This window comes from Amphiprion ocellaris, chromosome 16 (assembly GCF_022539595.1).
Source record: "Amphiprion ocellaris isolate individual 3 ecotype Okinawa chromosome 16, ASM2253959v1, whole genome shotgun sequence".
In the NCBI taxonomy this organism is placed as follows: Eukaryota; Metazoa; Chordata; class Actinopteri; family Pomacentridae; genus Amphiprion; species Amphiprion ocellaris.
In genome coordinates, this window is record NC_072781.1 from 19348723 (window position 1) to 19362099 (window position 13377).

The 13377-nt window shown below is 39.9% G+C and overlaps 1 protein-coding gene across 1 annotated transcript; it reads right to left on the reverse strand.

Annotated features, from left to right (window-relative positions):
- Positions 1–43: 43 nt before the first annotated feature.
- tm9sf3 (transmembrane 9 superfamily member 3) lies at positions 44–13065 on the reverse strand. The gene is made up of 15 exons (XM_023277135.3): positions 12881–13065; positions 11689–11884; positions 11468–11590; positions 9684–9844; positions 9471–9548; positions 8866–8997; positions 8513–8679; positions 7507–7601; positions 7259–7389; positions 5574–5713; positions 4975–5043; positions 4745–4891; positions 4517–4600; positions 4317–4393; positions 44–1724 (listed from the first exon to the last, which is right to left on the reverse strand). The coding sequence occupies exons 1-15, from the start codon at positions 12971–12973 to the stop codon at positions 1657–1659; spliced, it is 1761 nt and encodes a 586-aa protein (XP_023132903.1). The 5' UTR covers positions 12974–13065; the 3' UTR covers positions 44–1656.
- Positions 13066–13377: the final 312 nt, after the last annotated feature.

Genomic DNA, 13377 nt, shown 5'->3' on the forward strand with positions numbered 1-13377 from the left:
GTACACTATCATTCCCATCAAAATCAAAACCACACTGAATAACCCCTGTACATAAACATGTTTATTTTCTCTTTTTACAGCAAGTTAATATGCAGGTTCAAAATGTCTAATTAGACATTGGTACACAACATGAGGTGCCAAACTCAACTTCAGTGGGGGAGAACTGGAAATTAGAAAAAAAAAAAAGGCATTGCCACTTCTCATACAAGTAGGGTACATACTGTATTTACACAAAATGGAAAAAAGCGTTTGAAACACTCCGCAGCACTGTGTGTGGTTATGAAAACATCTACGTTTAAGTGTACATAAACTTCACTTTGTACAGTATGTTTGCAGAAACAAAGCAACTGCTTCATTCCTTCTGACATTCACAAATGATGTTTCAGGTTAGGCAACAGAAAGGACATGAGGGACATGGCTTACCAGAAGATGTAGAGCCTTTTTAAAGCTTTAAATAATATATGAAATCAAAATAAAACACGTCCATAAGCAGGTCTACAAGTCATCAAAATGTACCTTTTTTTTTTTTTTTTTTTTTTTTTTAAAATTTTACATTTTGCGACTGAGAAGATGCTCACAAGGAGAAAATAAAAACTGACAGCGCTGACAGAAGTGGAATTTGATGATCAGATGGTTTGGTGAAAACTTCATGCAATATCAGGCAAGATGTAACAGCGCCACCAGCCCCACCCCAAGCACCAAACAAACAAACAAAAAAAAAAAAAAAAAAAAAATGTCATTTTTTTGTTTTCAACTGAAGGATTCATTTAAAAAAAAACACCCTGTAGTAAATCTGTACAACGAAAATACATTTGGGATCTACATCTAAAGGTACATTATTAAGGTTATATACACTCCCCCCCATCCATATATTATCTTTACAAGTAGACTTCATTCAAACCCAAACATTAAGAAAACATAAGACTAAACGGGGAAATGGGACCAGTTCAAACATCCATTTAAAAATCAGTTCTTACTGTACCCCAACTGTGGATCAGTCCCTCTGCTCTTGTCTGTACAGTAAACTACAGCAGGACTAAAATCTCATGTTGACTGGATGGATTGTTGCAGTAACGGGGAATTAAGAATTGTCAAAATGGGGGGAATGATCATTGAATGGTGACAGTTTTCAGATCAATTTTTGCAGTGGAAGCAAATAGGAACAAACTACTGTCATGTGTCGTAAAGATATTTTGACTGCAAGAATACAAAATAGAAATCAAGTCAACACGAACCCAACTCTCCAATATTCTGACACAACAGAACAAAGGCTTTCAATACACTTAGGCCTCTTCACTGAAGAGAGCTACACTATTCCATCAATAAACATTTATGTTCTCTGGTCTCAGGTGGGACTGGGTTGGAAACGAGAAGCCATGTCAGCCTTTAACATTTGCCCAAACGTTTGTTTGTTTGAAAGCAACTGATAAAAACAGAACCTTGTGTTTGATATCTCTTCCACAGATTTCCTCCTTGTTCACTTTGAGTTGCGGCGTTGAATTTCATTCAGAAAATGGAAAAAACTACATTGTACAAAGTGAGATTCTCACAATCTCTTTGCAAGAAAGAAAAGTATTAAAGAATGACTTGTGCCTGTCGTCTTTCAGAATACGCGTAGGCAAATCCGTTTACATCCCTGTGTAGCTGCTTCGCTTCTTAGTCAATTTTCACATTTGTGTAGATCTTCCTCACAAAGGCACTTGTTCCCATGTAACCGACGGCACCTGGAAAGCAAAAGTGAGATTCTTTTAGGATGACAGTTCCACACTCTGCTCTTACTTTGCAGGTAAATCCGTCAGAGGACAGAGTGATTACTGGTGAGGGTATCCAATAAAGGTTTAAAGCAGGGAAAAGCTCATCTACAAAATGAGCAGTCAGACACCAGGAAAACCCAGGAGGCACCATGTTAGTAGCTGGTACAGATCAGAGAAAGCTCCACAAAGGTGCTCTGAGGTACATGGGTGTCAGCCTTAGCTTATTACTCTTTCAGCTGAAAAATGAGTTTGGCTTGCAGCTGGTGGAGGAAAGGAGACTACTTAACTGCACTTAAAGCTGAAGAACTGATGTAGAAAAAGGAAGTTTCTCTAAAAAGGTAATGGGCTTCATGCAAGAGCTACCTGTATGTACAGAAGTGGGAAATACGATAGAACTTGTAGCATTAACACATTTTTGCATTTTGAGTGGGTCTGAGTCAAATGCAGTCTGCTTTACTCCACAAGGGAAAACACTTAAGACGTCTGGCACCTTAATCTGAATGAATTTGGAGTTTAACTTCATCATCATGTTTTGTTTTTTTTTTAACAGAGAAGTCTGAACACTTCAGATTTTATGGAATGTTTTAACTCAGAGCAGCCGTCTCCTGCACTTATACAGCGTTCAGAGGAACACTCCATTATGTACATGACAGCATAACATCATCTGCAGCATAAAGACCCTTTCAGACATGAACTGACAGCATCGTAATGTGTTGGTTTCACGTCCGAACGAGCACTAAGGTCACTTTTCTGTAAAAGTCAAAAACGTAGTAGGTCAGATCTATTAAACATTTAAATATCACTTTCAAATTGGATCAAGTCTGAAGTCAGTTGTAATAACAGACAGGCACAAGGGTCCAGTGTGGTCACAGAGACAGTTGCTCAGGTGACTTCTACTGTCTTTGTGGTAACATTATTACTCCGCCAAGGAACGGTGGAGTTGGGTGACGATCAGCGCTGGTTTGTCTGTCTGTCAGCAACATTACTAAAAAAAACAGACCAACGGATTTGGATGAAATTTCCAGGGAAGGTCAGAAATGACACAAGGACCTAGTGATTAGATTTTGGCAGTCATGCAGCTTATAATCTGGATCCATGGATTTGTTAAAGATTTCTGACAAGTGAACACTACGTCAGCTGCCTGCTGACGATCACATGATTATGATCCTACTACAAATCCACCACTGTGGACTTATCAGTCAGAAATGATACAAGGGACAATTGATTAAATTGTGGGGGTGTTTCTGAGTCCCATCCCACCCGCTACATATTTAGGTCCCGCGATACGGTATCTGTACATAACGTACACAAGCATAACACGTCTGTGCTCAGGGTAAGGTCATTTTGTTTGTGTGTACATCTATATTAAATGGCCACATTCTATAGTGCTGTGATATCTGCCACAAATTTTTTCAAGATTTCAGCTGTCGGAAATGATACGACTGAGCAGCCTTGGCGGAGTACTGCGCTCTCTGACTGCTTTTTTAGTTGCCACTTTTGTCATCGACTTCTATACTTGTTTTGTGAATATTGATTTTAGGCTATCCACTGGTATTTGGACAGTTTGATATACTTGGTAATAGTTTAGGTTCAGTCCTTTGTTAATTAGCAGATCCTTGAATCTTGATGTTCAATTTGGTATGTATGGCAAATATCATCTCTGTCTTGGCTACGTCTGAATGAAAAGTCAATCATCTGAGTGTATGCCGTCATTTTACTAGACTGATGACACCAGCAGTGGTATGTATCCCATGTGTGAAAAAGGATTAATATTTCCACATCCATCTCAATGACTTTCATGTCCCTTTGACCACTTCCTCTCTGTATCATACATTGCTTTAATTCAGTAAGCCAGTTTTTAGCATCTAACTTAATGTTAAGCATTCCCCGTTTAATTCTGTCACACTACAAAGCGGTTCCAATGATATATTGTTGCCAACTGCTATAATATTTCCCCCATGGCTGCGAACACTTCTACATTTGTTAGGTTTCCATCTCCTGATTTTTGACTGCCAGAAAAATAATCCTTCTTGCTCTTGGGTGACTTTTTTTAATTAAACTGAACTGCAGTTTATGAGGCATTTAGTACATATTTGTGTAGCTAAAAGTACAAGCAAACTGCAAAGGAAATATTGAGAGGTTGAAGAGAAAATTGCAAAAATGTTCTTGCACAAAAACACTGAAGGACTGCTACTAATATTCAGTTATCAGCTTCCCAAAATATTTGTTTTACATACACTACCAGTCAAAAGTTTAAAAAAAAAAAAAATACTGAAGATTAACTTTTTTTTTGTTTACAACATAATCCATATGTATTCTTTTATAGTTTCGATGTCTTCAGTATTAATCTACAATGTATAAAATAATTAAATAAAAACCATTGAATGAGAATGTGTGTCCAAACCATTGACTGGTAGTGTTTGTTAAGCACTGAAAACTAAATCTGATGTTTATAAAACTTGAATTTTATTAATAATTGCCTGCTTCCAGTCTCTGGGCTAAGCTAACAGTTTCCCACTGTATCTGGTGTTTCTGCTAAGCACTAAATCAAGCAGCACTCACCACACATGATTCCTAGGGCAGTGCTGAACACAGCCATGTAGCCAAAGTAGAAGGATGTCTGAAACAGCCCGTACATCCTGAAATACAAAAGAATAAAACCATTGTAGTTTCCCGACATGATCTTGCTTTTCATTCATTTTAATATGTTTTTGCCTCTAGTGGGATTTCATTAAATTAGATTAATAAAGTCTAATACTCACTTGGTTTTGAAGAAATAGTAGTAAAAGGAGTACATGTAAACGTAAACAGCAGTGGATGCAGCAGAGAGGAAGCTGGTCCACTGCCTGGAAAAAAGGGATCAGAAAAAAAATTGAGGTCAGTATTTTTCCCCAGAAACATCTACGCACATTAGTAAATGTCAAAAATGTTAGTAGGATGAGAATGCGTTTACTTTGTGGCTTATTTTTCAGAGATCTGAGTAGGCTTACCATCTGTAGTCCTCGGCGTTGAGCAGGAAGTACGTACACACGATGGTGACGCACACAGTGACGATGCACAGGATGACCAGGACCAGCATCATGAAGCCATACACGTAGTAGATTTTATAGGCCCAAAAAGACGTGAAGATGAAGTACCTGACAAACAAGTTCAGAAAACACGTCAACACATGGATCAAACTGCAACACCCAAAGCCTTCAGTGTCACTGTATGGACTTACATTTCTATGAAAATGGAACCGAATGGAAGGATTCCTCCAAGGCACACGATGACAGCCGGCTCCATGAACCTGAGAGAACACAAGATTGGACAACTGACTGCATATCCATGAGTGTTCATGTCAGCTTCGCCCTTCAGGCTAAGGATACATGACTTACTGTGTTATGAGAAGGAAAATGTAGGCAGATTGGAAATGTAAGCAAAGTCAGACAGTGGCCTTAAGTCACTTCTACCTTTTCCTTTTGGCAGCAGGCCACAGTGTTTGGCACAAGGTTGTAAATGTTAATACATCCACAGTTTATTGCTTTGCTATTTTTTATGACCTGAAAGAGTTTCTGCAGACAGTGAAGCCATTTTTACATTTCAAAGCTGACTAACACTTGAGAACAAGCCCTACAACACTTTGTATTTCATGTATTAAGTACAACCTCCTCACTGCACAGTGGCCAGTTTCAACCCAACATTTTCAGAGTTTTGTTTAATTTACATATTGTGCAGTGTCTGAAACTTTGCCTCAGTGTCACCAAGAATAATTCCTCATAATTGACCGCCCTCAGAGGTTAATGTGTCCCTGCCTTTGTCACACCACACCACACCTACCATTTCTTCTCAGGGATCGGCCGCGGCACAGCATTCACTCGGCAGGGAAAGTTTGGCTGGCCGGACAGATTCCTCCCCAAAATTGTTCCCACAAGGTTTAGTGGCAGAATGACGAAGAAGCAGATACAGCACACGGCAACCTGCAGAGGAGACAGAATTATTCATTTTCAGCAGGGTGGTCTGTATTTACAGCCAACAACCAGGCTGTTTTCACACCCTTCATCACTTATTTCAGCTGTCCTTTAACTGTGTCCCAGAAATGTCTGGGACACAGTCCATTAAACACAGTCCGTTTAAATCGTTGTAAGTGATTTCTGACTCTCTCATATTATCAATACTTACAGTGTGATCTTGAGGTACAACTCCAACACTCATTTAATTAGAGTTATAACAAATCCATTCATGCTGGTGGTTATTATCTGATGACCTTCAGATTTGGCCAGAAAAAAATGAAAATTTCCCCAGATTGTTTCCAGGTCTGTGGAACAAACATGCTTAGCTGCTGCAGTAGGGACATGGCTTTTTAATGGTGTCTCTTCAGGACACTTATTTGACACTTATGATTGATCAACTGTTTGGAGCCAGCAAACAGCTGTTTGTAATTACAGAAGAGTTAGTGAGGAAAGCCTTTGCATTTTTAAAAAATTACTGTATGTTATGTTAAACATCTGGCATTAAATGCAATATATGCACAGTTAGAAAAGTCAGTGTGATGAAATGTCATGCACCGAACAGTTTCTATACTGTTCTCATTACTTTAGTTGTCCGTCTCCTCCACAACTGATTGCACTACATCATACAACTTCAACCACAGCACAACACAGGCCACAGATTTACTGTAAGCTGCAGACATCAAGGTAGGGCTGGGCGATAAATCGATTTTATCGATTAATTCGACTTTGTACTTGATGTCAATTTGTTTTAATGAAAATCGATTTTCTCATCAACATCCGCCACCAACGCCTGCCTGCTGGGTTCCCGTAGTTCAGTGTGTGTGATGTAATGGCACGTGTCCACTAGATGCTATTTTCCTGCACGGCAACGCACCGCATCTGAAAATCGCACAGACGGCGGGTGGTCACTAGCGGACCACAACATGGTCACATGACAGCACTGAGCAATAGCAGGCCGCTACGTAGTCATGTGACCGAGCTTTTAGCTGGACAGTCTGGCAGACAAGTCGGATAAAAACAGTGGGTCAGCCGCAAATTTTCCCTTTTATTTCAAGAAACACATCCGCGAAAAGTATTTCTGAAAGCATTTGAGGCGAGAACTAATCTGCAGCAGCTGAATCTGTCCTCGTTTTAGGTCACCGACGCCTAGTTTAGAAGTTTGAGGACAGTTTCACGATGCGTGGGATCTCCGCACGCCGCATTCAATTTGCATTTTGTAGAAGTCATTCTACATTATGCAAATGACTGCAGCCCTCTCCGGGTAAACACACCGGATCGCAGCGGGAAACGCACCGCAACCGGACCAGCATGCCACATGCAGCGCATTTCCAGCTGCGACTCTGGTGTGCTGAGATTAGGTAGGGGGTGAAAAAAATTCGGATAAATCGTAAATCGGGATTTTTTGTGAAAAAAATCTGATTTTTTTTTTTTAGGCTATATCGCCCAGCCCTACATCAAGGATGTTTTTCATAACTGTTTTTTTCAGGGAGGCGCTGCTGTGTAAAAACCCACCATGGTGCCAAATGGGATGGCTCTGGAGGCGTGGTAGTAGATAGCAATGAAGTTGATGAAGAAGGCAGTTCCACACACCATGGCTGGGATCATAAAGGCCCCGATGAACATTTGTTTAATCCATCTCCTGCCTATACGATTCAGACAAAATCCAAAAAAAAAACATGAGATATTTAACAGCTCTTGAAAGCTTATATCACAGTAAATGTCTGTGTCCAAGAATATGGTGCATGTACTCCATTTATTACCTCCTTGTTTTGCATACAAACTTCCCCCAAAGTAGCCATTGACAGGAGAGGTTGCAGCATACACAAAAATGGCTGTGCTCAGCATGGATCCTCTCCTGCAGAGAACAAAAAAATTGTATGAGCTGAGCAAAATAAAGATCATTACTCTCCTACTGTGTGGGCTTCACTCGCTTTGAAACTGGTATTTCATATTTCTAGTAAAATCTATCTGCAACATAATTGCATATAAAGAAGTTTTTTCTTTGAAAATAATCCCTTTCTGCCTTAAAATAACTATCAGGTCTGTGCCTGTCTCTACATCCACCCCTACAGCACTTGCTGCAGCTCAAGCACACAAACTTGCTACACTACAGAATAGCAAATTGAAATACTGGAGCAATTTATACATACATCTTCAAACTGAAACTGAATCTGAAGAAGACTAATGATGCAGAAAGTTTCACTCTGGAAGTAGACAGGACTGGTTCCTTAGGTTTGTTTCCTATGAAACCCAGACTGTTTGAATATGTGTTTTTGAGAGGAAATGCTCATCTACGGCGGCACTGACTGCTTATTTTACTCATATGCGGGAAAACACCATATGGGTATGTTAACAAGGTAAAAGCTTAATTTTTAATGGAGGGGATCTTTGAGATGAATTTCAATAGAGAGCTGGATTTTTAAAAAAAACAAATCACTCGTTTCCTTCACAAGATCATTACATTCTTGTCTTTGGTTTTCCCACATTTGTACACAAATACTTCTTGGACAGCTTTTGCACTTTCTACCTCCAGTCAGTCTAACAAAGGTTAGTCTGACAGAAAACTCAAATGTGGGCAATCAAAGACCTCAAAATGAGTTTTTTCCTAATGGATTACATATTTGTTGTTTAAATGAATGATTACAGCATTATCAAATTTTTGTATTCGTCAGACTGGCAAATCAAGCAATTTTACCTTCTGAAATTGTATCCAAAAAACAGTGCCAGGTATGTGACCTGAACACCACAATTATAACAATCACTCACTCTGTATACAAATCCTCAACCATGGCAACAATGATGACAATGAGGGAGACTGAGAAGATCTGGCAGCCAGAGCCGATGAGCGAAGAGAAGATCAGCGGATGGCTTGACGGCCTAAACACATCTCCATGTACCTGCTTCCAACCGTACTCGTCTCCAAGGTCTCTGTCCTGTTGATACACAAATTCATTATGTAAACACACAATTTACTACAATTCAAAGAAAACAAATCCTAATTATGTCTGTGTAGTTTCTCATTCATCCAGGTCATGGTTATCCAAAGTTGTAAATCCTAATTATAATTCTATAAAAAGCACTGTGGTCAGTTACAAACTTCTAAGTGAATTAAAACTTACCATGTCATCCATCTCCTCCTCTTTGCTGTATCTGGCATAATCCTTTCTTAGTGTTCTCATAAGAATCATGGACACCAGACCCACCAAGAAAATGACCATCATGAAGGAGTTGAAGATGGAGAACCAGTGGATCTAAAAACAAGAATTAAAAATGAATCATTAAATTTATTGAAAATAAATACACAGAACTAGAATGAAAATAGTTGCTCAAAATGTTTTAAGGTATTTAGAGCCACAAATAACATTTTGTAAAAATCCCTGCTTTCAGTGAGCTTAGCTTCATGTACAAGTCAGATCAGCAGAAAAAATCATTTTCATTCACTGACTGTGTAAGCTGCTGAATTCTAAGTGTCACTTTTCAAATCAGTCAAACTTTCTTTCAGAGAGTCCCATTGGATTCCTGCCGCAGTAGCAGAAGGACAAGAGAAGTCAACAAAAAGTTACCAGACAGGTCAATTACATCATACCTGCCATGGTACAAGGCTTGACTTGCTCCTTCTGAAGGGTTATATACAAGTGAGCTGTTACAACAAGACAGCAGTGTTCTTGTCTGGCATGAAGAAGCACTTGAAAGACCAAATACTCAAATATAATATTTGACTCACCCTGTGCTGAAAGAAGGATGGATCAAGGTACTTGTCGAATCTGTCTTCAAACTTTACATCTGACTTCTTCCATTTTACCTGTGAAAGGAAAGGTTATTTTGCATTGTATACGGACTACAAATAAATGTGTTGAGATGACAAAACATACTACAGACATAAAATCCGTATTTCCATGTAAACACAAACCACTGAGGGTGGTCATTTTGTACTTACCGAATAGGACATTGCGATTCTTGTGTTTGGAACGAGTCTGACTTTGCCTTCACTAGTTAGATTCACATCAACAATTCTGTTGCCGTTGAAGCCAATTTCTAGTTTCTTATATGTCCACAGGTAATGATCCTCTCCATTTTCATCAGCCTCACCAACAATACCTTAAAAAAAGAAAAGACATGCACTGAATTAGAGATCTGGTCCTTACAGAAGTGGTCAAATAGGCAGGAGTCTTTTATAACAATAATCAGTGTCTGTGTAAAGGTGACTTGCAACGCTATGGGTTAACTTTGCAACAGCATAGCTTGTAATTATCTGGTACACTGAGTTTTTTGGCTGAAGCTTCTGTGAAAGTTCATCCCTGAGCAAATCAGACTAATTCAAAACAGTTGCCTTCAATCAAGTCCATGTTATTTCAGGTCTGTCTGAGAAAGGTACATGATAAATTTATTGTTAGCATAGATGTAATGTTAATGCTCTTGTATTTGGCTTTGCCGCTTTATTGAGTGTGACTCAGATTCTGATAATAAAATAGTTAGGAAATATGGAAGAAATGCACACTATTATTCTGGATCACCAATTAATATTCACAAGCAGTGTTTCTTTCCCGCAGCATTATAACCTTAACCAGGTGAGCTAAATTTAATTCAAGTAACTGTAGTTAAAGTTGCTGCAAGTGTGTGGAGTCTGAGCTGCAAGCTTTTTGTGAATAACTCTGACCAAACATCTCACCTTCTCAGACATGATAAGCATACTGGTTCAGTTACTACACTGGCAAACCGGATCTTAGGCCAAAGTCCATATTTATTTATTGGGATTAAAGCATTAAGATTGTAACATAGACCACAGAGAAATGTCTGAGTAAATATCAGCGCCCCACCCACTACCTACAACATCAGTTGTGTCATGTTTAAGCAGCTGCAGGGGTGGCAACGTTGTACAAACTGCTACCACGTATGTGAGTGATCACACCGACAGCTTGTTAGAGTGACATTCTTAAGAAGAGTAAGTAATGAGAGGTGAATAGTGAGTCATTAATATCCTCATTAGGGAGCACTCCACGGTCAAGCTTTTTCAAACAAGTGAAGGCAACAATACTGTAAGGTGTTGGGTTGCACTCGGTGACAAAACCCTATGTTTGATTTGCCACGTTGAACTGGTGTCACACGCCGATACATTTTCATCAGAGCCAAAACCAGGAGTGTCATACAGATTGAATTAAATCAAAGTAACTCCAACAATTAAGTTTATACTATTATATGTACTATAATTTGAAAATGGGGTTTAATCTAATCTGTTTTTTTAGCAGCATCTAACATCAAATATTCATCACTCCACATGAAAAAAAACTGTTTGTGGGGAGAACACACGCTGAAACTATCAGATAATAAACCAGAACACTGCACTTTTCAACAGTTTCTCAACAAAAACTGTTCAGTTCACCACATTTACTGACTCCAGTGCCTTTCAGAAAGCCACTTGATACGTAATAACAGAGTATAGTTACACCCCTACTAGGCTTGCCAAGACTGAATGGACAGGCCCACCCCTGAATAAGACCTGGTTTAACTACTCCAACCTCAAGATGAAGAGATCAATATACAAGATGCCATTGTCACTGTAACCCCATGAGATCAGCAAGTTGTCTATAGAGTAAATAAATACCTCAAAACTCTCACAGAGGACACAAAGCGACAGAATTACCAAGTGATAGGACAACTCTCAACACAGGACAAGTGCAGAAATCAACAGGTCTTTTTAATAGAAAAAGTAGCATCACTTACCCCAGATAGGCAGGTCATCTATGTACATCTGGTACCAGTAGTGATTCTTTATAGCATACACAAAGGCATCCCGTTTGGCTTTGTCCAAGTCGATTTCACAGTATGTTGTCTGCATGACTTCGTCTATGGAGATCATAAATACCACATTTTTTTATTAGATATAGGAATGTGACATGTGGATTCATTTGTGCTGAACAGGTGAAAGTGTAACAGTAAAATACCTTTGAACTTTATGTCTAAGCCGCTGAATTCCAACTCCACTCCCTGCAAAGCCTCTCCGAGTGTTTCATGGTAGTGACTGATGGTCTTCTTAGAACCCGCACAGAAGGGCAAAGAGAAATACTTGTATGTCTCCTGTCGGTTGTGGTAAGGCCCCACTGTGTTCATCCATAAAACTACCTCTTCCTTATCTGTGTACTGCATAGAAAAAAACGTGAAGATTGTTACTGTGAAATGCGGCATACTTGCGCCAGTTCTGCAAGTCCTACTGGTTTCACTTTGTATATTATGAATGACTTTAAATACATGCACACATTAACAGTTATAACACAGCTATGGCAACATATGACACAAGAGCTTAAAGGAATGGAAGTAGGACTTGTTGAAAGTAACGCTACCATCACTTTTACACTTAAACTGATTGGTAAAAGGAGAGCTATTACATTCAAACCCATGCGAACAAATGAAAATGTAAAAGACTTGGTTAACGCTGTCTGCATCCGGGAAACGCTGTAAAAAGTCATACAAGTTTGCCATGTTTGCCAACAATCGAGGAAGTTAACTTTAATTCAATACCCGGTCACTTATTTACCACCTTTCACGTATAATAAAGACATATTCCGTGAAAAGAAGATAGTATGATACACCTTATAACCTTTGTAACCAGTTATAATTGAAGCGCCTGGGTCTGACAATTGCAAAGAAGGTAGAAAAAACACTTGGAGGCCCTGACGTTTAACCGGTGTTTCAGCTAAATCGTTTACATAAATCGTGTTTTTAAGATTTGGCTGAAGGCTAAAAAGCTTTACGTGATCATAAAGCGGCTTTGATTGTGTCGAACAAGTAACTAACGCTGGCTAGCTGCTGTCTTGAGTGCAGTTTCCGCCGGTGCTCAAGGAAAGCTTGTGAGCACCAGTGTGCTAACAAGCTAGCAGGCAAACGTTAGCCATAAGCACTTAGGCCGATAAGTGGTGCCAAGTTAGCTAGCTAATTGAATGTCTATGTGTTTGATAGCTCGCCAAGTGTCGGTATGTAACTCAGCAGGCCGAGTTGTGAACCCTGTCATGTCTGTATTTGTGTTTTCTGGGCTGCTGCTAGCCGTCGCTGCTACAGTTAGCAGGTTATACAGAGCACAAACGTCCATTATTTTCACGGCTCCCCCTTTTCTATCGGCCTCTCAAACCGCTGTCTTACCGTGTGGTCATGTTCGTCTGCGTGCACAGGTAATAAAGAGCCCAGGATAACGAGAAACGCCGCCGCTGCCACCTTCCACCTTGACGATCCCATTATTTTCGGAGAAAGTATGCAGAAAGATTGGGGATGTTAGCTTTGCAGGGCTATCCCACCTTCTTCCTGGTTGTATGACAGAGGCAATTTTTAGGGATGCTCTCGTACGCATATGGCGTAAGAGCTTCATGAGCGCTCATCGCTGGCGGACTGGATTGGCTGAGCGGAGTCACGTGGTGAACGCCGTCCAATCGGCGTGGAAAGCGATAGAGTCATCGGTGAATAAAGACACTCTGTCGGCGCACCGCCAGCAACCTTCAGCCACGTCATCCGACTGCCAAGACTGGAGCTTCACCTTTGACAGAGCTGCATGAAACATGATCACCGCTCAAAACAAGCAGCTCCATTCGCTGTCTGATCACACTCTTCATGGACCAAAGTTGTCTCAACAGTGTGTCACTTTT